The following is a 26,175-nucleotide window of genomic DNA, read 5'->3' on the forward strand; positions in this document are numbered from 1 at the left end:
GAGTGGAAAGCAGTGAAATTATGTCTCAGGTGTTCTCGCGCTCTCTCTCTCTCTCTCTCTGTTACTTGTTTTGCTACATTTTCATCATCCAGATTCTGCCTCAAATATATCTGCCTTCCAGTGGATGTGAAAATGCACCCTTTGGGGATCTGCAGGGCAGATTTGTGATAAGTGTGCAGCATAAATCGATTGATAACAGACTTTTATTACAGTGCATAAGAACACAGAAATATCTTTAGTGGGACAGACTGCTAGATCAGGTCCATTTAGTTCAGTATCCTATCTCTGTCAAGGGTTGGCACCAAATGCTGCAGGGGAAGTCATGCGATAGATAGGGATATGTAGTATAATCTCCCAAATAAATCGGTGTCTCAGATTCTTTGAGTTACGAGGCTTACCCTTCATTACCTTAGTTTTAATACCTCATGCAAAATTACTGTTGTTAATTATAACAACTTTCATATTCTTGGTGCATACATAAACAATCAATCCCTTCTTAACCTTCATTATGCTTAATTTAGGAAATGCAGGTGTTCTCAGAATAGGTAGTTCTTAAATATATATGTCTCAGTCTTAGATTGGTGGTTAATCACTTTAAAGAATGTATTTCCTCTTTGGGTGGTATATTCTTTTTGTACTATTTTGCTTTTTTATCTGATTTATTTTTAGATTGTAACATTGTACCAGAAAACAAAATGTTATCACACTGTTGAAAACTAAGTATCTCATCTTCAGCCCTATAGTAAACAGTTTAGTTACTGTGGAAACTGAATTACTGGTCTTTAAAATTGTTCAGTTATTGCTTCTGAAATACAACTCTTCATTCTAAATAATTAACTGCTTGAATTTCTTGAGATGAGTAGCATAGACCAATTGAAAGACATTTCCATGATTAAATATAGCTCTATAACTTGTCACACATTCTTGAGCTGCAAGGTGAATTTTCAAGATGAGTTTGAGACCTAGGAAGCTGGCAATTGGACTGCCCGGTTGCTGGATGCTCTCAAATGCCGTGTGACTTTTCACCAGCTAGTTTCAGGCCTGGGAGCCCTGAATGTAATGAAAGGCTCAGTCAAAAGCTTTCCTATAAGCAGATGTTGGGTTAACTTCTGTGCAGCGCGTTTCCTGTGGGTATGGATGTGAAAGTGTTCTCATGCTGGGCACAGAGGCTAACATTTATCTGCCTGACAGGACACGTTTCTCATGTTCACTCAGTAGCCGGAAGAAAAACCGCAAACCCAGCAACTGTGTTGGAATCTGTTGTTGGTTCGTCGTGCCATCAGTCCTGTGCTACCCTGGCAAGCTGGAGAGGAAGGGGTCAGAAAGGGAGAGCATCCTGGGTGACTGTCTCTTTGGGCCAGGGGCTGCCTCTGCTCCATGTCTCTGCTGTGGCACCCTTGGGTTTGACACGTAGTTTCCACAATACTCATAAATGATTATGAGTTACTTCTAGTCCAACCTGATGCATTCAAGATCAATTGATAAATTATAGAATCTGCCGTTCCTCTTCCTCATTCCCCTCAGGATCTTCAGTGCCACTGTTTCATGGTCCGAGGTTTCCGTTGATTATCACATTCCCCACTAGTGATTCCATGTTAGTGAATAGTAGATCCAGCTGTAAGTTGACCCATCAATACCTGTATCAAAAATTATCCCCGACACACTTCAGAAATCTCCCAGGTTGCTTGCATCGCTTTGTGTTGCCCTTCCTGTAGATGTCAGGGAGATGCAAGTCTCCTCATGGACCAAGAGTCTGTGATCCAGAGACTTCCTTGAGTTGTTTAAAGGAGGTTTCAGTTACCAGCACTGTGCCTCACTCTTCTGGAACTGACAACGTGGATGCCTCTGTAGAAGTAAACTCAGGTTACTGATCTGGAGAGATGGGGAGTTGCTTAAGACCACCTGCAGCTGGAGTTGAAACAATAGAGTATGAGAGGCAGAAGGTGGATGGGAAATGAGAAGATGGTTCCTCCCTTGGGCAGAAGAGTGCTGCTGGCCAGTGGTTAAAGAGTGCCTCTGCTGTCTTGCAATGGTTTGTTCCCCATGGTGATGACCTGGTGTGAGATGAAGGTAGAAGGTCCGAGCAGATGCACTATACTTCAGCTTGCTGCCTGTTCACTATGGGAAGGGCCCTGGTTGTTGGAGCTCCAGATGTGGAGAGTTTGCATAATTCTTTAGTAGTGGCACAGCTCCTCTTCCCCTTTCTTGTTCAGTGGGATCGCTTGGACATGCTACCCTGAGAGACTTTGCATGGCTGTGAGTTTTGTGTCTTGTTCGTAACTGCTGGCTTATAAATTCCCCTCTCAGCAATTTTCAGAACCTAGTTCCAGTATGTTTTATTATTTAGATTTCTTTGGGTTATGAGTAGTCTGTGAAAACTAGAGTGTGGCAGCTAATTAAATGCAGGATTTCAGCAGTCCTTCAAGCAACAATAGTTTTCTGTGATATGCGTGGCTGTATATGTCAAGCGCTTCAGGTTTCGCTTTTATTTAGAATTTCATAATGCTGCACTATATACAATTCTTGCAGGCATTACAAGGTAGCACGTTTTGCATCGCCATAGTATGCCAGGCAGCCATCTAAACAGCAACATTACTACCTGAACTTTAATGAATCATGTAGCTGGGTTTTTGGGAATAAAGAAATCTAAGAAAGATGGAAAACTCTCAACCAGTGGAGCAGAAAGAGGAGGAAAAGCAAAACCCCAGACTTGAATTCTGACAGGAGCGTTTCCCATAGCTGTAGGGAAGCTGTTTTGCAGCACTGGAACACTCAGGTTTCCCAAACCCGCCTGCTCAGCATGTGTGCCTGTGCAGAGGAGGTGCGATTGTGTGGCTGGAAGCAGGTGCTGCAGATGGCAGGAGAGGTAGATGGAAAATAAACATCTTGGCAGAGTTACGTAGGAGTCATAGCATGTAGTAATCTCTGCAGTTTTGCATTTGACAGACTTTTAGGAATTCTTCTCTCACATTTAGTGTTCACTTGTTAAAGGCCACCAGCTTAGACAGAGGGGTAAAGTTGGATGTGTTGCTTTTTTTCCCCAGGACTTCAAACCTAAAAGAGCTCAGTACATAAATCACGTTTATCCCCAGGGAAGCTGTTTGTTTGCTGCAGGTAATGGGGTTTGTGCATTCCCAACTTATTCCCAGCAGCACAGAGCATAGCACAGCAAACTAGTTAGGATAGACTCAAACACGGTTCCTGTTTCCTCGCCTCTTCTTTTCCCACTGCCAAGCAACTGCCTGGTTTCTGCTTCTGCTACTTCTTCTATGCCTGTTTAGGTGACCTCCCCACCTGCAAGCCCCCAAACCCAAACCATTAAATGTTGTGGTGTGTTGTGAAACTCTGTGTTTGCAGTGTGTGCTGCCAAGTATCTGTTATTTAATGGTAATGATAAAATAGCGTGCAATGAGTTAGAAGCTAGAGTTGTAAATATGTGGTGACCTTGATGGCTGAAGCTGTTTGGATTATTCTAAGGACTGTTTCAGAGCCCTGCCAAGATGTAGTGATGTGCCTGTGAAATTCTGGGAGCTTTGGAAATATGAGTTTTGGAAGCTCTTCTTGCAGTGCTGTGTGAATATTTGTCCTGAAAGGTCAGGTTTATGTTCCCTGATTACACTAGCAAATTCTTTCTAGCTGGTTGGAGGAAGTGTTCAGGGGAATCCTGCCAGCCTTCTGACAGTTTGGAGTAGTTCAGATGATAAACCTCTGTGTGTCCTTTGAAGGCAGCAGCTGATAGAGATGCAGAGTACATGTTTAGAGGAAACATGGAGTGCTTAGGTCCTGACTACTTAGGTCTAACCCAGGAAATTTGCTGTGTTTTGTACACCCTGGGGTCAAAGTGTACAGTTGTGGTGGTGAACAGTGCATTGGTGCTGTGACTCTAGCCAAAGGGACTTGGCTCAGGGTAGGTTGCCAGTGGAGGAGTGGTGTGACTCAGAAGATGTGAGTGGAAGGTGAGAAAATGTCAATTGGACTCTTCCTTACCTCCTGTTATGTACTAGTCAGGTTGCTTTGCCGTAGTGAGCATTGGTGAGAGTGGAGGTCTGAGCACATTTTAAGTAATCACGAGACATGTTACATAGAGTTGTCAGTGAGCTGGCAGCATTGTTGAGAGCAAATGGCAGAACTTCTGCATCAGCACTTTATCCTTTCTAGTGAGGTGCTAGAGAGACCAATGTATATGGCAGTTTTTGTTACTGAGATATGTTCAGAAAAAAAAAAAATAATTTTCCTGTGATTGTGTTCCTATTGTCTAGGCCAGGGGATAAGCAACAGATTTTAATGATGTATAGTCACCTATGGATATAGCAGGTAGAGGTTCATCACACTTATTTCAACTACCTGAAAGTTAGGTTTCTCTGTTAGTACTCCTACCGTAATTTCCTCCTGCTATAAATAATGAACAGGCAGAGGTCCTTGTGGATACTGACAGCTCTCTTCTGCCTTAGATACGTGTTGTAGGGTAGGGTAAGTGTTCTGTTTGTGGAAAATCTAGATGACCAACACAAAATAGATGCCTCACTGTGTGGTGGCTGGGCTTTGGTAGTATGAGCATTTTAAGAACTGAGACTTGAAGCACACCAGTAGACTGTTACCAGACTGTGAAATGGGGCTTCAACCACTAAGTGCTCCTGCATCATGAATCAATTAATACAACACACAACTGTCACTCAGCCACCAAGAATAGAAGTAGGAGAATTGCAAAAAGAAAAAAAGGCTTAGCGCTTGCTTCTGCTTTTACTTGACCAGAGTCAAGTAAATGAACAGCATCCCAGTTCTGCAGTGTACCCTGATGATCATCAATAAACTTGATTTCTTTATTTTCTTTTTTTCCCCTGGGCCTACAGCAGAGCAAGCTGTGAAGACAGAGAGGGTACATTGCCTCTTGTTCCTAGGACAGGTGTTTGGAGATGACTAGTGAAAGCATCTCAGCTGACCTTCCCTGCAAGAACAGATTCATTCCAACTCAGGGCCGGTGAGATCTTTTCTGATTTCAGTAAGTCTGTAGAACAGGCAATATCCAGAATTCAGATATGATGGAGTTAAAGATGAGTGCAAGATAATGCCATTTAACTTTTTTCTGCTGGTTCACCAGAGGAAAAGAGACTTAAAAAGATTTGGATTTAGAGCTTCTAATGAAAAGATGTTCCAAAGTGGATGTGCCTTTCCTTTATTTTAATCCACTTACCGCATTTAGCAAAGTATTTGCATCAATGAACCTGATTTTACAGCACCTGGTACTCGGGCAAGATTTAAAACACATTAGCAAAACTGCTTCAGAAATGAAGCTTGTAACCGCAAACAGTGGAAATGCAAGTTCAGGTTATGTTTCAAGTTTTAATCTGTGATAATTTTACCGTTTGTTTTCATCTGTTAGAAGCCATCTGTCGGTACACAGAAGAATCACTGAACTCAGTTCAGAAATATCTCTGGATACTTGGCCAACTGAACATCAGCTGTTTTCAAAAGCGATGTTGATGGCTGGAGCAACTCGGGCTGTTAAGTGAAGTCCAGTGTCGGTGCTTGACAGTGCATTAAATCATGGCTTTCTTCCAAAATTGGACTATTACAGTTTAACTGGTATATAATTCTGGGTATACAGGGGCAACAAAGAACACAGTTTTGTCAATGTCCTTCTCTAGAAAGCTAAAGCATGGCATTATTTGGCATTTATTGGATTCCACTCCACCCACCCAGCCAGTAGGAAATGTGACCTCTATGACTGCAATCCTAATCTTAATTCCCCCCGCTTTTGTCTCACTGGGTGATTTCATCTAAACTAGAGAAATAGAAGTCTTCAAGGTAGTGAGTTCCTACAGGTTTCATGAAAAACAGCAGCTGCGTAGAAGAGAGGGATCAAAACTGAGGTTTCCTCTTTTGTTTGTCCTCCTGTTTGGCTGATCAGCTTGCCCTGCTAGCTGGCAGGGCGTCAGATGGATGCTTCCCAACCGGGCAAAACTCACTCTGTCTCCTAAACAACTGATAGTTCTGAGATGTGGGAAGCAGTTTCTGAAAAGTGGAAGAAACAAGTTTCTCTTCAGAATAGGGCTTCCTTCAGTTGTAGATCTATTCATATGTTTTTGATGGGTTAAAGCTTGCCCCCAAATGTGCAGCTTTTATGCCTTTGAAAATATATTCCTCTTTCATGCCTGTTCATGTGATACTTTTTACATATTCTTGTCTCCATTGCACATGTAGGCAATGGCTGCCTGGTCACCTACAGTTTTTTTTGCATCAAAAATCACTCTACTGACCAGTGGAGGATTATTCCTCCCCTCTTTATTTCTGTGGTCTCAGATCTTAGGCATTTCAAAATGTTTAAATCTGTGTAAAGGGGGAATTTTTTTTTTTTTTTTCTTTCTGGCCAGTTCACCTTCTGTGAAGGGGTATGACTTTAACTGATCAAATTAGTAAAAAGCTCCCTATGGACTTTCTTGGATTGGAGCGTGGGGGCACTGTTGTGAGGAGTGTTATATAATACTTTCCGGGCTTTTATCTGGGTTGCAGAAGCAGGTGGAGAAGTCACTGTAGTGTGATAATTGGCTGCTTAGATCTAGGTGGTATCTATCATCGCTCTAGATATTACAAGCGCAAATGTAACATTAGAGCTGCTCGATTTATTTTTAGTAAATCTCCTTCTCCTGGAAGAATACAGCTATCCTGTGCCCTTGTTGAAGCCAAATGTTTCTTTGTGCTTGTAGCAGTGCAAAGCAAGGAGCAATTTTGCTGAAAGGAGTAAGGGAAGTGGTAAGAACAACTCGTTTCCTCCCCACCCTGCAGCTGCAGTGTCGTGTACTGTAACTTTCTGTCTGGGTTGATAGTTCTGCTATTTTGCAAGGCAGCGATTCATTAATTTAACCTCATCTCTGTGAAAGCTGCTCTCCTTCTGCCAGGTTTATAAGATTAAAAAAAGAATAGTGCATAAAGCAATTAATCTGTTCCACCTGCCCCACTCCGCTTTGGCTCTGAGTACTCTCTGACAAAACTTCCAGTTCATGCAGTTCTGCCATCTCGCCTTTCTGACAGCCCACTCTGAGGGCTCTATGAACAGAGCTGGAAGACCATCAGCTGAGGCTGCTGGCAAATAGCATCCTTCTGTGACATGCTGTAGACAGACAGAAGACCTACAGTCCCTCCCTCCCAGCTCACGTTAGCTGGAGAAGCCTTGCTAGGCTTTCTAGGGTCTGGAGCAGCAGGTCTGGCTTTGTGGACTGGAGTTAAGCTACGAAACATAGATGTTGCCAGTTGCCATCTGAGGTAGTTGGTCTCTTTATGACCTCTTTGTGGAGAGGAAGTAGGTATCTGTTTAGTTTGAGATGAACCACACCCTAAAAGAAGCTGTCTCTCATAAAGAAGCCTCGGAGTGACTTGGATAGAGGTGTTTACATTTCAAATACTGTAAATGAAGTGCGATGAACCCTGTGTCTTCCCCAAGATGGGCCCTCAAACACAGCTGTCATATTAAGGGGCTGGTGGTGGTGTCGTTAGCTAAGTGAAGGAGCAGTCTGGTGCAGTACCGGGGAATTCCAGCATTGTGTGAGATCATTTCTCTTGAGCTGCTGGCCAGAAACCATCAGCTCGTGCTCAGGTTCATCACTTCTCAAAGGAACGTGGCTGTTTGTTGCAGTTCCTAGGTGAGGTGACGAGTCACCGTTGTCTCTCCTGGATGTGGTTGGAGTTTCATTGGGAACAACACAGACAACCCAGAGGCATCCTGCTTTCCAGTAGATTTTAGTGCGAGCAACAGAGCAGCGCTATGGTGCTGGTTTTGCTATTACAGGTTACAACTTGTGGTTTCCTTTATATATAGCTCTTTATACATCTGATATGAGTCTCAGAACTTAGTCTGAATGCGTACTAAAACTCATACATTATAATTCATACATTATAATTTGTGTTTCAAAGCTTATAAGCAGGCTTTGTGCGTAGCAGTTTGAAGCAAGTTTGCATGAATCGAAATGTATTCTCTCTGAGAAGAGGCTGACAATTCTGTGTTTCAATAGGTTTCCAGATCAAATCTGCTCGGTTTGTAGGTAAAAGAATTGGCAGGAGGAAAGGTGAACTTAAGGCCTGTCAGATGTGCAGGCAGACTTCCATTCACTGAGAAATATGCTGATTTCTTCTAATTCATGAACATTGTTCAGTAACAAAGACAGTCCCTGGCAAATTTTGGGCTCATCCGTACTTCTACAATTTAAATGTTGCACGGTTCAGTCCTCCTTTGTACTTGCACTGCTAATGAAGATACGGAATAAATTGATGCGATGCTAGTAAAAGAATCATGTCTGTTTTCAGTGGTAGAAAAGTATATCCTTTCAATTACTTTTCTTAAAATGCAGGGTTTTGATCAAAGAGAGAAAGCATAATCAACTAAAGTAATTGTGTATCTTTATTACACTATCTGAGATTTGCTTTAAATTCAAAGGAGAAGCTGATAGAGATTAAATAATCTGAAATCATCTGAAGATTCAGAGGCTGATCTGAGCCACAGTTCAGTTTTGAGGGAACAGAATTTAGGTAAGTTTGGGGAATTCCACGGTGAATCATATAATACTGTTGCTACTGCTGTCTTCTGAAAATGGATAAAAGATTTAAGAACCTTGAAATTTTAAGTTTCACTATGTCTGTCCTTGTTTGGAAGGAGGGTAGAGGGGGAAAAAAAAAAACATTTTCTGTGATACTATGAATGTTTCTGGAAAAAAGATATCACTTGTACGTTTCCCCAAAAAAACTCTCAAAACCAAAGGGGGGTGAGGAGGGGAAGAGTTGGACAAAATCAGTCACAGATTAGGGTGATATGCTGCCGTGGCTGACAGCTCAGATTTTGCCTGCTGCAAGGCAGCGAGGTTTGTTTGTACCAGGCCAGGGTAGCAAGGAAAGGGAAGCCCAACACACAGGAGATAAAAACTGTTATATATTTCTTTTGCAGCCTGGAAAACTTAACTGCTAATTGTACTGTGTAGACGGCACAAAATGTTTTGTTCAGTGATTTTAAAATGAATAATGAAAACCAACAGGTACAATATTTTCAGGTTAAATGAAATACTTTGTTTCCCTTTTGGGTGCCTAAAAAAGACCTGAAAGAAAGTGCTGAAGGAAAAAATACTGATGATGCAGAAAAGATGGAAGTGCTTGATTTGTAATTCCCCTCCCACCCCCACCTATTAATTTGGCAATTTGTAGCAAATTATCCAACAGTTTATAGTTAAAATTTCTTACTCACTTTAAAAAGTCACATACAGCTCTACTGCTAAGCTCATGAAGGTGGTTTCCATGAATTATCTTTATTCCAAGAAGTGTCTATGGTCTCTGCAACCTTTTTCCTTTCATGCAGGTTGCAGCACCAGGCAGTTCAGTACCTGATTTGCTTCTGCCTGTGACCTTTTTATTGTCCTGATATCTTTCCTCTCTTGAGGAAGATGGGGATATATTACATGATCCTTGTAAAACCAGACACCAAAATTGCTGTAGGAGGCATTGAAATCGGCCGAAAGTTCATAACAAGAAACAATATAATAATAAATGTGAAGAGAAAAACTGTCATGACTTTAGTTTTCATAAAAATCTTATCATATTGCAGAAAACTTGGCAGTAATCAGATAATCAGTAATCAGCTAATCTCGCTGTTCTGCTCTGCCGTGTCCACTCTATTTATTTTTCATTGCATTTAAACTAATTCTTCAGGTTCAGGTAATTGGGGGATTTTCACAAATGAACTTGTGCAGAGCAACATATTCTTGATTTAGATGTTTTTGGCAAAGGTTTTAATTTTACTTAGAGCTTAAACTAGTACTGCTTTCCCAAAAAAAGAGTTTGGTATGATTTTGTGAATATCAAGAGGATTTGCATTGGTGGTTCTCTTATTCTTCTGGTACTTGTCCATGATGTTCTTAGGAGGGCAATTTTAAGGTCATATTCCCGAACAGTTGTGCTAAAGGTAGTTTTAAATTTCATCTCAGGTGGGGTGGAGTCTGCTGTAGAGAGGAGTGGTGCCAAAATACTTGACAAGGCTGAAGCCAGTATTTTATTTTGATGTGCAGGAATAAGACCATGTGGCTCTGTGTTTTGTGACCAGGAGTTCATTCAGTGTGTCCCTTAGCTTCTGATGGTTGCAGAAAGGTGACAGCCTCTCCTCTCCACCTCCCAAGTAAATTCATAGCAGTTGCTCGTGTTCTACCCACAGCTTTGGTACAGGGGCAATTAAGTGTTTGAAGCAAGAGTCTGATGTGTGCGATATCTGCCCTGGTAAGAGAAGAACATTATATTCCACTTTCAGTTTCCGTATTGCTGTCTTCTGCCCTGCTTAAGGTGCAGGCTATCATGCCTTGAACCACTTGAATACTAAGGTACTTTAAACACCATGAAAACCTCAAAGCCTCAGTGACTTCTTCAAGCTAACCCCCAGTTACAAGTAGTATATTGAGCTCTTTGGGAACGAGAAATTGTGACTGTGACCAAGCCCAGCTAACCATGTTTTAACAGACTGTCGGAAGCCAAATGCCAACTGCAGCTACAAGCTCGTGTGACCATGCTGACTTTAATTGAATCAGTGACTTTACTGTTACTGAACGGGTTCTGTAGCCTTCTGTAGAGCCATAAAATTCTCAGGCTGCCAGCTTGGAGAAAAAAATGGCCACAAGTATAGTCATTATGTGGCTATATGAGAGGGCTGCCTTACAGCTGCTAGCATTAGCTACTGCCTACTGTTGGAGATGGGATATGGGTTAGCTTTTTTTACTGTTCTTGGATGGTGATGGTCATTGGATGGATGAATTCAGGATGTGTCCAGGTGTGAACTTGCTGATTAATTACTGATCCTCTGCATTTCTTTTTTCAGTGATTTGCAAGACGACATTACAATATTGTTGGTAAATTTTCCAGATGAGAAAAGGAACAGGGTGGCAACTGATGCAGGCGACAGGCCCAGGAGAGAGAGCAGCCTGGGTTTCCTGCTGCGCTTCCTGATTCTCAATAGAGCCATATGTGAAATCTCACATTTAGCAAACCAGAGTGTAGGCTGCAGTTACAGATAGATGTCCCTATCCTGGGAAGCACTGGCAGTGAGAAGAGTGCTAAATATTTAATCAGTTAGATGTGCTTTGGCCTTGGATGTGGGATGCATGGGTAATACCAGAGAGGTCGTTTTGTCCCTGTAGCTGGCAGGGGTTGACTACTGTAGAAATGTTATTTCCAGGCTTGGAATATTTAGAGGGGAATTTTGAAAAAAAGGCAATAGCCACAGGAATGATGGAAAGGGTAAATAACTTTGTTCAAAAGTGAGAAATTCGGGAAACTCCAGCTCTTCCACTCATCAGAGGGGAGGCTGAAATCCGAGAAGCCAGGGATCTCTGAACTGGGTGGGGGGTGGTGGGGTGGTGGTGAAGAGGGGAACAGATAATTTAAAAAAATCAGCCAGAACCTGAAGGGACAAAAATTCAAGCTCTAAACTGAGTGCTGATCTTTTAAAGGCACAATTTTAACCATTAAGCAACAGTTGTGGTTTCTCCCCTGCCACCAAAACTTATTGCGAGAACATGTGGAAGTATTATTCTTGGGGAAACATTACACTTTGAAGACTAAATTTAGAGATTTTTCAGGAATAGATTTTAGACTCCTCATGATGGAAGTGGTCAGACCAGTTGCGTTTCAGAGCCACTGTTGATATTAATCACTAAAGTATTTCTGACAGGCATGTTAGCCCGGGGTCTCTGAAGCGTGCATGTGCTGGGATATAGGTGTTGATTTAGTTGAGGAGTCCCAGAGGCTCTTGATGGGTCCCCCTGCCTCTGCTCAGGGATATGTAGATGGAAGCAATTAAGCAATTGCACCGACATGGAGCTGTGCAAATCTTCCTTAATGAACCCAAGCAACCACCCATCCTCTGGATTTCAGCAGTGCCACAAATCCCTGGTTGTGGGTGATGGCCTGATGATTTTGGCCTGACACCAGCTGAAACTCCAAGGACAGATTCATTTTTTTCTCTGCGTGTTCAGATTCATGTGATCCTAAGGCAAAACATGGGCAGCTGAGGTGAACATGGACTGCAATGTAGAGAAAAGGAGGTTTGTGTTAGACCAAATGCCGAGTGTTGTGCTGTCAGCTCCTGGCTCTGATTCGTAGTCACCGGACAGAAGCTAGCATGATGACCAGCTAAATCCAGGCAGCTGAGCAGAGTCTGACGAAAACAGTTAGTTTGACCGATTATTTTTATCTCAAACTGGAACCTGAACCTCAAGTCATAATTTTAATGCTGCCATTAAAGCCAAACTGTAATGGAACAGTAATAGTAAGTTTAGTGTTACATTGAGCAGTGGTTGAATCGGTGCCTTTGTTCCATGTGGGGACTGCTGGTACTTGCTGGGACCTGCAGAGCAGCATCAAGCTGTAGCCCCTCCTGTCCTCTCCCCCTCCTGTGTGTGCAGCATCATCCTTCACGGGGCACTGCCGTGCAGACCTCGATGGGGTCCTGCACAGTGCAAGGTTCATCAAGTGTGTGTGATGTGCTATAAAACTGCTGCCTCCTTGGGGCAGAAGAAGGGGTGTTGGTAGTGTTACCAGTGTCAGGGCACCGGTAGGTCTTAATAGCCCTGACCAGCCTCACCTTGGACCCTTACCCCTGTACTCCACATGCTGTGCCATGCCACACACTCTCTGCCCGTCGGTCCATTTATGATCAGGCTTAAGCCTTCAGTCCTCCATGAAGTTGCCCTCCTGTTGCTGCTGCCTGAGAAGTGGTTCCACTTCAACCTGATCTTTTCCTTATCCCCCTGGTATGGGTTTAAAAGGAAAAATCTGAGAGGAAGGACTTTGCTCCCCCTCGCTTTCACAGTGCTGGCAGCACTGATGTGCTCCATGTTGACCAGCATCACAAGACGGGCATGGCACAGAGAGCTGGAGAAGTGGTGGTGTGCTGGGGAGGCAGGACCTGTTCCACCTATGAAGAAGAGATATCTAAAGGGCTATAAACTCCTGACTGACAACCCATGCTGTGGAATTGCCCATTTCTGCTTTTAGATGTTATATTTGCCCATCTTAAGCCATATGGGATGTTTGAACTAGCTATTGAGTCATTATTGGCTGGGACTCAAGTCAAACCAGAGTGAGATTAAGTATTAACTGGCTGCAAACAGAAAAAAGTTCATTAAGGTGAAGAATAAGCAGTTTGGGATTTTTATGCAAGCTCTTTCACTGACGTTATGTATGAGTTTAGGTTTAGACTTCTCAAGGAGGTCTGGTTTCCTCTCTGCTTTTAGGTGGAGGAGGGTGCACCTATATGAGCTCTTTGATCAGAAGTGGGCTTTTGAGGCAAATCTCCTGATTGTCACAAGTTACTGCACTTCAGTAATGCACTTTTTGCTACAGCCACTCACAGGCTTTTTGTGGAATCAGACCAGAGTTAGTCTGCAGTAAATACCATGAAAAGAAGGTAATGTGGGTATAGGAACCTTGGCACCAACTATTCCACTCTGCTTCTTTCAATGTGCAATGTCTGCTGGTATAACCTGAACGAAGTGTACTGTGGGGATACAGCTCATGCCCCCAGACTGCTGCTCAGCTCCTGCCTGGCGCTTGAGCCGATGAGCGGAGCCACTTCAGTGCTAATGCTGCCCTGTGGTTAGTCACCTGCTTGGTGCCCAGTTCTGGCTGAATCTTAGAGGCCTGAAGTGAGAGTCTCAAAGTAACTTTTCTTCTGCTTCTGTCACAACTGGGGATTTGTCCCTTAAGTGCTATCAGGTCTGAGGGCCCCCAGTGCCTTTTCAATACCAATATTAAAGTTATTTAATTCCTCTCATACGTAGGTCTACCCTGAATTGGAGATAACTTCGAGTCAAAGGTATATTTTTTACGTCCTGTGAGTGCAGAAATGCTTACAGTGAACTGAAATCCTTGGCTAAGAGCTGCTGCAGTTTTGCAAATTCATAACATTTTAGCTGTATGTTTTAATCTAGCTACTCCCTGATCCTGCAAAGTACCCTGCTTTAGATTCACCTTTGAATCCATTCTGCTTTGTAATGCATGTTTTCATATGGAGCTTTTCTCACTTTGGAACTTTGGGATTTGGATCAGAAAGAGAGACTGAATGATGTGAGACTTTTAAAAATTATTCTTTTCTGACAGAAAGCACATGTGAGTGCACAAGGTTTTTGTGCTAATATATACAGATGCATACTTGAACTAGTGATCTGCTTATCTGTGGACCTTCCAGGAGGTACTTGCTACTTTTCATAATATGTTTATCAACAAAGGATTTAGTGGGAACTGGAAAAATGCATTTTTGGGGAGGGAAAAGAGTAGGTATATATATCTAGCCTGATAGATGGCAGGGAGGGTGGGAGGAATCATACAAAGAGATACAAAGAGCTGTTCCCTAGCTCTTCAGTTTACCCTGGCTAAAGAAAGGGTCATTAATATGAAACATTCCCTAGATACTTTTCCACTGAGATGTCTGTTATTTTTGTGCTTTTTCCTCTGACCAAACTTCCAGAGAAGGTATGAGTTGCAAGATTTCACTTGGAAATTTTAGTTTTGTTATACAGTTGTATAAGAAACAACTATATGTAGAGTTGAGCTCCGGCTGGTCTTGGATTACATTATGTTTTCTTGAAAAAGTTGCCATGGGGATAGAAAATACAAAGAAAAGGAGAGGAAAGATAGGCAAAAATTATTTTCTTTCCACTTGACAGAGCGAGTGAAATATTTTTCCAAAGGCTGCATACTGGAGTTTGTGGACAGCCAGAAAAATCTCCACTCTCAGATCTTTCATTTGGAACAATATTTCATGACTGTCTGAAACTGCTTTGCAAAGGTTATTTGGTAAGAGGTTTCAAATTTTCTCTAGTCTGATTTTCACGGTTCTGTGATGAAGGCTTTATTTGGGCATCTACGGGAGGATGATGTGAAGCCTTTCTGTGGTGGATATAGGTAGAGCCATTGGTGTTTCTAGGAATGGAAATTGCCACTCTGGCTGACACATTGCTCTGTTCTGCTCAAAGAGTGACAAACGAGCTCTACAACAGGCAGTCTAAAGGAAAACACAGTTTCAGAATCACAGAAACAGAAGTGTGAAGGTGCCTAGAATGATCACCTGGTCCAGCCTTTTGTGGGAAATGAAGTCTAGCACCTTGTCCAACTTCATCTTGAAAACCTCCAGCGATGGGGACTCCACCACATCCCTGGGGAAGTTGTTCCAAGGGATGATTGTTCTCACTGTAAAAAATTTCTTTCTTATATCAGGATGAAACGTCTCCCAGTGCAGCTTGTACTCATTGCTCCTTGTCTTCTCTGTGTGGCTCCTTGTGAAGAGAGAGCCTCCATCCCCGTTATAACTGCCCTTCAAGTACTGGAAAACTGATGAAGTCCCCCTAAGTCTCATCTTCTCCAGGGAGAAAAGACTTAACTTTTTAAGTCTTTCCCCACAGGGCAGGTTTTCCAGCCCTTTGATTGTTGTTGTGGCCCTTCTGTGGACCCCCTCCAGTCTGTTTTGAGTCGTGGGGTCTAGAACTGAACACAGTTTTGTCCTACACTTCATTAGTTTGGGATTGACTTGCACACCAAAGCATGGCGATTTACATCTTTTCTGAAATACTTCTCTATACGGACGGAAGAGCGCAGGTATGTATGGAGAAAACACATGAGAACAAGTTATTGCTCGTAGCGCTTCAGCCTGAGCAGCAGCACGCTCTGCCCTTGTGAGCCCCTGTACCCTCACACTGGGGGGTCTGGGTATGTGGTGGAGCCTCATGCTCTGCAGTGCGGCACCATTGTCAAATGGACGACATGCTGAAATTTTGAGCCATGTAGCACCCTGTCATAAGCTTCTGATTTGAGTCTTCATAAAAATCCGTCACCTCTTTGGCTGCCTGTGGGGACAGAGCGGCTGCTCAGCCTGTTACAGGGGGAGAGCTTATCTTGCGGCTCGTTGTAGAAGCTGACTCTTGATTTAGAACAAAATGTGATACCCAGTTTCCTTGTGTAATTTGCTTCTTTTTAACAATCTCCCTGTGTGTACGGGCAAAGGATACACTCAGGATACACCTGCTTTAGGAGAAGAGTGCACCTCCTGCCATCAATCCTTGCATCCTTGCTGTCCTTTGAGAGCCTTCTTCCACGTGAGCAAGTGTCCCAGTGGCCTGGGGTGGTGGTGGTGGCAGCGCTGCCCTGGAGCTGAGCCAGAGCAAATAATTGAATTTCCCCAGTGGGGAAAGCTCACAAATAGCACTGGCACCGCCAGGTTTCCTCTTCTGCTAAGATTACAACAAGTCAGCTCTAGCGTTTTCATCAAGTTTTCAGTTGAAATACATATGGAAAATGGTGGCATAGTTGCAGAAAACTATTAACTGATGGCAAAATAAATTTTTGATAGGGGAAAACAATGATTTCTTTTTAAAAAATCAATTTTTAGAGAAGAAAACTAGCTGTAAAGCTTTAAAAAATGCTAAAAAAACTTTAAAATTTCTGTGAATGACTTAATGGTTTTGCATAAAATCTCCTCTTTCATACAGGAGAACATTTTAGTAGCCACTAATAACTGATGTTTTTCTGCCTGCCGCTTGCAACTCTTATGCAGCCACTTGAAATGGCATCAGTCTCTTTAGGATTCCCTTTAAAATAAATGAGAAATTTATGTAATAATGTATCAATGTACTGTAATGGCATAACTCTACAATGTATATTTTATATATGTCTATTTCTTATAAAAACTAATATGAGCGTGACCCTTCGTATAGAGAGCTAATCCCTTGCAGCTTCGGAATGACAGGATATTCCTGCCCTGCAGATGCCTAGAGTTTTTCATCATTCTGTATTTTAGGGAATTAATTGCTGAGTTTGCTGTGATACAGAATTTTTGCTCAGTATAACCTTCAACCACCTCACCAGCTCTCAAATTTCTACTCGGGCTGAGTAATAAATGTTTTGGGGAAGTGAGCGTGTAAGAGGATATGCAGTTTCAATGAGGAAACAAGAAGCATAACATCCACACTATCTATCTGTCTGTCTCATACTGAGATGACTCAAATTGAACTTCAATTAGAAGTCAAACTCTAATACTGCTGTGAATATAGCACAAGGGTGTTTAGTATCTGGAGAGAGATGCCGTATTTTTTCCGTACTAAGTTATGTAACTGGGGGGGGTTAGGAGGCCTGCCCTTCATGAATAAGGTGTGGGATTGAATTTTCATATACCTTGGATTTAATTTTCAAAGGAGCTTCTCTGATTTCTTTACGTGTTGAAGGCCAGGTTTTTATTCATTTGAATGGGTTGTAAAGGATGGAGGGTTTTTTTTCTGAATCTTGGTTCTACCTCTATGCCACTCAAAAGTGAATGGAGGTTTGACATTTTTACTGTCTGTTTCTAAGGTTTTCTGAAACAAAATCAGGTTTTCTGGCCTTTCTGTAAGTAAAAAAGGGTCACCCTATGTTCATCCACTGGCTGGGAAGATGAAGGGCTTGCTTTGGAGCATCTGAGAGTGGCAGATCTCAGGTGTGAAGGGTGGTTGTTGGAGAAGGCATGCCAAGGCTCCGATTAATTAGTGGCTCTTTATCTTTTGGTTGTCTTCACCAGGAAACTGCTGGAAGAATGCTGTGACCCCGGGCAGCTCTTTGCGATGACAAAGCTGAACTCCCCAATGGGAAAGAACCTCTGGTTTGATGGGGAATTTTTATATTCTGTCACTATTGACAATGCAACTTACTCTCTCTTCCCACAGGTTAGTAACCTTTTTCTTCTTTTCACTTTAAGTATTAATATACCATATGGTAACGTGGTACAAATGAATATGAATAGGCTGAATGCTCATCAAGAAATTGTATCTTCATTTCTCAATACAAACCAGTCTCCTCTTTTTTTACTTCTGTGTCCTGAAGATTATAAAACGTTTGTATGCATGTTATTTCTGTGGCCACTTTTCAGGTGTGTACATAAGGGATGAGACTGGGTGTTTTAAGTTCTGGCTGTTTTAAGAAGGCGATTTCTGCATTACAGTCAGTGATCACACTCAACGGGAGCTTGAGCCCTCATCTGGGATTGCTTCGGTTCAGATCTACTTAGCTAAGATGTGACAGTACTTTGTGTGAAGTTGTCCAAGTTACTTCCAAGTTAATTAAGTTTACTGATGGCAGGCAATGTGAGCGCAATAACAGAAGCCGACAACTTGACCTTGCCGATTCTTGCTGTGTTTTGAATATCAGAAGTGGTTTGTTGCTGTTCAGCAAAGGTGTTTTCTGTTAAGTGCAGGGTTTTTGAGTGCTGAGAATTTGTGATGCTGATCTAGGGTTCTTGTATTTTTAACTAATGTAAGAACTGATGTTAAATAATCAATTGATTATATTGAATGTTGTATGCGGAAGGAGAGTTGTTTTATGTGGCTATGCATTTAAAGAAAGCTAGACATCTGGATGTATTAATTGATTTTTCTCAAATTAAAGGCATAGGTATTTATTAAGCCTCCCAGTCAATGGTGAGTCATTCGCATGAGGCTTTTCATTTGTTGCTGTTCCCCTTAAACGTGTAGCAGAGTTCTTAGCTGTTGAACTCATCCTGCAAACAAAACATCAAAAAGGTTATTAGTAGTTTCCAGATCTCAACAACAGACTTATGGCTTTTAATGAGTTTCAGTGGAGAAAGAGTGAGGGGAAGCTGCAGCACAGGGCAGAGGAGATGGGAACAGCTGCTTCCTGTGTTAAGACATCATCTGGAGGAGCTGTGTTACAGCTGCGCCTGGCTTAGGCTGCCAGCCTGCTGCCGTGTCACTCGGCTGTGCCTGGTGCAATGAAGTGGTTAATGGACCTCTGCTTCCCTCAAGCTGCTCCCCAGCTGCTGTGTCCCTGCAAGTGAGTAGATGCTGAAAGGTGCGTGGGGAGTCTTTTCCTGCAGTACAGCTGGAACAGGGCTGCCCAGCTGGAGTGAATTTCTCTTCCTGCCTTTGAGACTGGTAGGAAGTTTATGGTGTGTTGCAGAGCAGCAGCTGTAAATCTTTTTTATGATTATTAGTGTGAATCGTTGCTACAATATTGCACTGTTTATTGGAGAAAACTGAAATCCTTGGCAGAGCTGTGGACTTCAGACCACACAAAGATATTGGCAGCAACTGCTCAAAATATGTGTGTGCATCCTGTCCAGTGTTTCAGGAAAGCCCCACCTGAGCTGGCACAGGGAGGCCACTTATTTTGTGATGAATTTGGGATTTCAGATTTGATTATCTTGGGATTAAAAACTAGCACTCTGCTGGCCACAGTGGTGTCCTACCTCCTCTCACAGAAAAGAGACTCTGGGCACCTTCAGAGAGGTACATGCTGGGTAGAGAGGAATCACAGTGCAGTGATTCCCAGGCTCCCAAGCCCTATCTTCAAAGTTTATCAGCTGGCCAGATTGAGAGTGAGGATCTAGGAAGCCCTGGAGAGATGAACTGCTGAGGGACAACATAAGCTAAGGAGTTGGGACTTCAGGGTCCCTTAGGCTTGCCGAGCAGGCTGTGAAGAGGATGGCTGGATGCTGTTGTAGGGGTGGTGGTGGAAGGGGTTAATTTTTATGATGATCCAACCCTAGAACAATGCTACAAAGCAGCTCTAGGACGGGTGCCAGAAATGCTGTTCCGTTAATCAATTGATGGGCAGTTCATTTCTGACAAGTGCTACTCACTTCTGCTCCCTCTTTTCTTGCAAGTACCATTGCCTCTGACTTGATATGTTATTCCTATGTATTTTGCCCAGAGGAATTTTGTAGACCTTTATCACATGAAATCCTGTTAGGCTTAAAAGCTTAGGAAGACTTATTTGCAGTAAATTCTTAAACAAAGTATTTTTCTACCTCTCTCTGTTTCAAAAAAAAATACTCACCTAAATTTTTCAGGCTTCTACTTTGAAGAATGGTGTCTATTAGCATGCTAGCAACCAGCAAGCAATTTTTGTGAAGATGAATATTCCTTTCAAAAGTATCCAGAAGCTTAAAACCACTCCTAAAATATGGGTTATACTCCGAAATTCTCAGGGGTTGTAACAGGAATGTAAAGGGCCACAGCTATGTTGATATAATTGAAGAAATATTTCCTCCAGAATAAATAAAAAAGGCTCTATCCCCATCAATCTGCTGGGCTTAAGCCATTTTGTGTTTGCAGAACATTTCTCAGTCCTGAACCAGTTATTGACCTAAAGGATAATGTAACTCAAAAGTAAATAGGAAACTTGCTGTATTTTATGGCATAGAATAAGCTGGCTATGCATCAATGGAAACATACAGAAACATTGTAAGTATGTCAGAACTTAATATGTAAAATGTCAGTTATTTTTGAATGTGAACAATACAAAATACAATATTTTTTCTTCTGAATAATCTGTAGATAAAGTTCTTAAAAGCTGGCTCAACGTTTTCTGATGAGGTGCTTTTTAAAAATGCTATTTCATCAAAATATAAATTTAGTATCTGTTCATTGATTTTTCAATTTTTCTTTGAAGTTAAAAGGTTAAAAGGTTTTGGTGGTGTTATAAAATTTCATTTTACCATTTTTTGAATGTAATATTTCAGCTGTTTTTTTTAATCAGCTCCATTGCCAGCTTTTTTTTTCCTCAGACTTTGCTTGATTATATCCTCCTCCAAGTTTTTGATTGGCTGAGGGAGAAACCTGCAAAAAAAAAAAAAAAAAAAAGCTTTTATGTGGCAATAGTAATTTAGTGTTTTGCTTCAGTCTATAAGAACAAAATTTGAAGTTGCAGTGTTTTGCATGAACCAGCAATTCCAGCTGCTGGAAGTTACTCCTCTTACTCTTCCCCTCCCATTTGCCCCCTGATTTCTAGAATTAAAATTTTTTGAAACAGAAATGAAATATTACACAGACTGCACCATCTTTCCCATCCTGTAGAGAAACTGCTCGTGGCTCATTGTCAGTTTTTGCTAGTGGCTAATGGTCAGGAGAAGATGCAGGGCAGGAGGTGGCTCATTACAGAAGGTGGCCTAACATGCAGTGAGGGTGGGCATCCCACCTGCATCTCATTTCCGAGCACGTACTATGGTGGCATTGCCTGGAGTTGTTGGCTGATGAAGTGTCATTTCAATTAAAATCAGATGTTTCTTGACAGCAGCTTTATTCTGTAACTTGCTGTGATCTACAGCATTATTTCCCACTCTTGGGAGGCAAAACGTGTAGACTCTGCATGTAACTGTAGGTGTAGCTTAATACTAACAAGAGGTTATTCCTATGGCTTTTGTAAAGGTTTTTGTGTAGACTTGAAGTTTCAATGTTAGCCCATAATTTTGATATGTGTCTGGTGGCCGTGAGAGTCCAGAGATGCCGGTGACCCTACTACAGCCGAGATCAGTGGCATGGTTGGGTAAAACTGCACAGCCGGGCTGCCACGTCTCAGGTTAACTTGTAAATATATTTCCTCTCCGTTGTGGTCCAACTGTTACACAGAATGTGGAACTGTGTATTGGTGAGCGTTCAGGAGTCCTGTCCCTGACAGGACAGACCTACACTCACCTTGCTCTTCAGTCTGGAAGTTTAGCCATGCACCTCTGGTCCTGCTGTGGTGGTGTACTGAGGCACAACAGAATGGCTAGCATTTTCCATCCCTTCCTGTCTGACTAGGATGGAAGAAAACAGGCTTCCACATACCCCCGCAGTAATTTTAGATGCTGTGAGTAAATGTGATGTAACCACAGGAACAGCTGGGGTGTAACTCAGAACCATGTGAGAGAAATGTGAAATAACATTCATCTGCTTTTGAGTTAGAGAATAAAACAAGGCAGTTTTAAACTGTTTCTGAAATAATTATTCGCTCATTCCTGTCTTTTTCATCCTCAGAGTTTCAAAAGCAAATTTCAGACTATCTTTACCATTAGAGGACCACCAGTATTTAGCTATTTATGCATATAATTGATTTGTGTTGTTTTTTTGGTAAAAGCTTATAGCAAGGAAGAACTGAGGTGAATTTCTGAGATCTCTTTTCCCCTTACCCCAGAAGGTTGAAGAAATAGTTAAATCAAATGAAACTTTTCACTTGGACTTGTAAAATATCATTTTGGAGGATAGAGGAGTGTATACATTTAATAAGAAATTTCAAATGTTAAGCTTCGACTTTTTAATTTGACAAAATAGAAGAACTCATTGAAGAATTTTCTGATTTTGTTGTATTTCACCTGAAGCAGTTAGACACATTTGGTACAAGTAAATTATTTCAAATTACTAAAATGTGATTCCCCAGCTGCTCAAATCCCTTCTAAAGTTTAACCTGCAAAGTGCTGTCAGCTAGAAGAATGGCCACTTGCAATGAGCTGCTCATGAATAGTCATCACAAATGGTGTCTGAGAAATCCAAAGGAAACAGCTTTGAGCCACAAATAAATTTGGGAAAGCTGGCAGCTGTTTCTGGATACCTCATGATCAGAAGAAAGGCATTATTTTCAAAATTATTAATTAGCATTTAAATTCTTGCCCTTAATATTAAGGCAGGAAAAAAGTTAATGGCTCTACTTGTAGGTGTAAGGTGGAGATATTCTCTGACATGTTCTGTGTTGTTGCGGTGGGTGTTGTATTGGGTAGCAGTGAATGATTTTATGATCGTGCTGTGTGATTTGTGGTTTTTATTCAGGGTACCTGTTAGATTCTGGGAGTTTGTTTAATTTTTCTTGGTTGCTCACAACATTACTCAGTTGGACAGAGATTTTATTGTGTCCTCTGATGCTGGTACTGTTGCTGTGTCGAAGCAAATTCCCTGGTCTTACAGTTTCAGCCTGCCGCTAGTAGAATAATTTGTAATTATTTCAGGGAAATAACTCAGATTTGGAAAGGGAGCTTGGTGTAGAGTCTACAGGCTTTTCTCCTTTTTGCGTGACAAAGATTATAGGAAAAACATACTCATTCTGAGGCAGAAAATGGCAGTTTGATTCAGGCAGGAGGCACTGGGAAGGGTTGGGTGGGAGTGCGGCTGCTGTGCCGATGCAGGCTGGAATGTGAAGGTACAGCTGTATGAGGAATGTGGACCCTGTTAAGAGGACAACGTTAACTTGCTTAGAGCAAACACTGTGTGTTGTTTGGACTGATTTTAGACCCTCATGGTCCAAAAAGTCTGTAAGAAATGGGAAGTGACCTGAAGTGAAGAGAGGCAGGGTTTGATGGACTGCAGTGTTGCCAGGAGGTATGAGTTATTGCCTTTGGTGTTGACTTTGGAAGAACACTGTTAATTTTTGCTTCCGATCTAACTTACTGAAGTAGTTTGTTCTCAGTAAAGCTATGTAATTAATAGCTGCTTGGAGAAATACATTGAAATATTCGCTGTCATACATGTCATGATTTTTTTTTTTTTTCTTGATGTCTTGGGTAGGAGCATGAAGTGCCTCCAGACCTAACTTTTATTGAGCAACTCTTATATTTATTTCCACTAATTCTACTGTCTAAATAGTATCTCCCTGACTTCTTTTGAGTTGCATTTAATTAGGATTTGGGGAACTTTCTTGGTGCTATCCCTTTTCTTCATTTGTTTCTCTTCTCTTATTTTTTTTTTCTCTTCCTTCCCAAGCATACTGTAATGCAAACTATGTTCTTGATTGGGGCTACATATGTTTCTTCAAAATGAAAATGTAATAAACATTAATTATTGCAAACATGGAAAACGTTGTATACTAAAAGGTGAAGAGGTAGTTACATCTTGTGAAATGACATCTGCATGTTAGGAATGCAATTTATAAAAGATCTTCTGAATTATTCAAGCAATGGTATCATATAGTGCCTTTCATAAACTGAGATATGGAATACTGTCTGTAGTGACCTGATAAATTGTGCTCTTTTGGAGCACTAGTCTTCCCTTCAGTCCTGGATAATATCTCAAGCCATTGGCATCAGGTGATTGAGATAACTAAATATTAAGCCAGATTTTTTTAAGTGAAACCCTACCCTCACTTTGATTCCATAATGAGTAAGAGCTGTGTAATTGGACCATTTTGTGCAGCCTGTTAGCAAAGCTGGAATAGGCATCATCTGTTCTATCTGGTCAGTTAAGCAAAAGCTATAGTCCGTCTGAAACTACTCCCTATAGACAAGATGCAAACATACCTGATGGTGAAAATCAAATTTATGCTAAAAAAACTGACACGCAATGTGTATAGTTTGAAGTAATTAGCTAGCAGATGGGAAACATGCTCTTGTTGAAGTGAGTTAAAACAGACCAAGGAGTGGGTTTCTGTCCCTATTGAACATCAGATGTGTGCTTTGGTCTCTGGGCTTGCTGAAATGTCTTCAGCCAAGCTGCTCAGCCAGGCTGGCTTTGGTGAACCTGGTTTTCTCTAGTTTCTGTGATAACGCAAATGCCAAAGTGGCTTTATTGCAGTCAGTACAAATACATAAATAGATGCTGACCTTTCCAAATGTAACGGAGAGGAAGGGAAGGGCTAGATCTGGCTGCAAAGTGTCAGTTTGGCCCACAGGCAGAAAGAAAGTAATGGCTGCCCTAACTCAACCTTTCTATTTCAAATCTAAAGTGACTGAGTGTCAATCACTCTCTTTCCTAGGTAACACAAGAGCTGATCCAAGCACAAACCCGTGCCTTTGCTAGACAGACCCTTATGCCCCTGGGCATTCAAAAAAAACCCCACATGTCAATGCCAACTCTGGGGTTTTGGGGCTAGGAGGATGCAGAAGAGCAAATGTGATCCAGGTTCTGCATTGTTATGGATACTGAGCAGTACTAAAAGAAGTATAAACCCCCGTGGGATTGTTGTGGAGCCACCTAAGACAGAAGGAGCATAGGGCATTTGCAAGAGAATAATTCAGCCATGAGGCTATTGCAACTTGGAGTGATTTTATGTTTGGAAAATGCTTCAGAGAGCATATTTTATTCATTTCTATTGGTACCCAGAGCTGTACAGTTACTGACGGGTAACACGTAAGCCTGTGCATAGAGCAGCTGCTGTGTGAAGAGGCCACGGTGGGGCTAGAAAGACTGGCAAGGCTGAGTGATGTGGTGGTGGTGCTGTCCCAGGGAGGGAGGGGACCCTGTGGAAGAGCATCTGCTAGCAGAGGCAGGGAGGATCTGGTGGCACTGCTCGCTTGTGCATGTTTCTACTCATTAGCTGCACAACCAAAATTTTCTACCTCAAGCAATGTTTTTGAGAGTACCTAGAAGTCACAACTACAGATGTTGTGCTGTGGGACTGTAAACTACAGGGCACAATGGCTGGAGCAAAAGAGGAGCTGGGCTACACAGGCAAAGCCTGCCAGAAAGGCCGGTCTACAGCCCTGGTAATTTTATGGGCTTTTTAGCCAGTCTTCAGCTCCTTTATGGGGACATGAACTTGCTGCTTTAGAAGCAAGAAATGTAAGCAGAAGAATAATTAAAGGAAGTGGTCACAGATGAGAAGCTGTAGGAACAGCAAACGCCTGATGACTACAAGTAACTACAGAGCACATGAGCTACTTGGCTGATGGTGTAAAAATAGAAATCAGGGTGGGTTCTAATCTGCCCAAAGGCAATAGTTGGATTTGTTTTGCTGGTTTTATTGTAGCTTTATATAACTGATAAGATGCTAAAAGGAGGTTCTCTCTCCACACAGGGTTTTACCTTCAGGTGCAAGGAGACCTTTGCTTTGGAAGTCAGTGTCTAAATCTTTAGTAAACTTTATCCTTTATATCCTGGCCACCTGTTAACATTTCTTATTATTTATGAATGTTGTTACTAAAAGTCATCTTGTTCAGTTTATGGACTTGTTGCTGTATATGTGACTATATATTTAAGTTATTCAGTGATCAGATTGCATTACATAAATTTGCTGTATTTGGTTGTTAGCTTTTTTTGTGAGTTACTTCTAAAACAGGTTTAATACCACTGCTGGCTTATTTGAGGCTTAGGTTTGGTTCTGTTTCATGCTTGGCAGTTACCACCTGGCAGAAGAATGAGTGGGAATTGATGAAATACTACATCTGTTTTGCATACAGTTTGGTTTCTTGATATGGGTCATGTAAATTTTACTGGAATGTGGCAGGATATCAGGTTAAGTTCAGAAAATACTTCATCTGGAGCAAAGATGTGGCCCTCTTCTCCCAGGTGGAAGTGGGAAGTGTGGCTTAGCAGAACCTCTAGGCTTGAAGAAAGTTGGGGAAGGTTACTACAGAAGCTATTAAGAAGGGGTAGCATGGTTACAAATCTTGTAGGACGATTATATAGTGACTTTCAAGAGACCCTTTAT

General features: G+C 41.8%; 1 protein-coding gene across 2 annotated transcripts in view; it reads left to right on the forward strand.

Annotated features, from left to right (window-relative positions):
• Positions 1-26,175, forward strand: part of ST8SIA1 (ST8 alpha-N-acetyl-neuraminide alpha-2,8-sialyltransferase 1) — a 141,405-nt gene that overhangs the window by 17,659 nt on the left and 97,571 nt on the right. The window contains exons 1-2 of one of the 2 annotated variants that reach the window (XM_056342139.1): positions 17,014-17,163; positions 17,567-17,711. In XM_056342139.1, the coding sequence (XP_056198114.1) occupies positions 17,610-17,711 (102 nt within the window). In that variant the 5' untranslated portion in view covers positions 17,014-17,163; positions 17,567-17,609. Of the gene's footprint in view, positions 1-17,013; positions 17,164-17,566; positions 17,712-26,175 lie in introns of those variants that run through there. The other variant, XM_056342138.1, reaches the window with a different exon arrangement.

Source organism: Falco biarmicus, chromosome 5 (genome assembly GCF_023638135.1).
Source record: "Falco biarmicus isolate bFalBia1 chromosome 5, bFalBia1.pri, whole genome shotgun sequence".
Taxonomy (NCBI): Eukaryota; Metazoa; Chordata; class Aves; order Falconiformes; family Falconidae; genus Falco; species Falco biarmicus.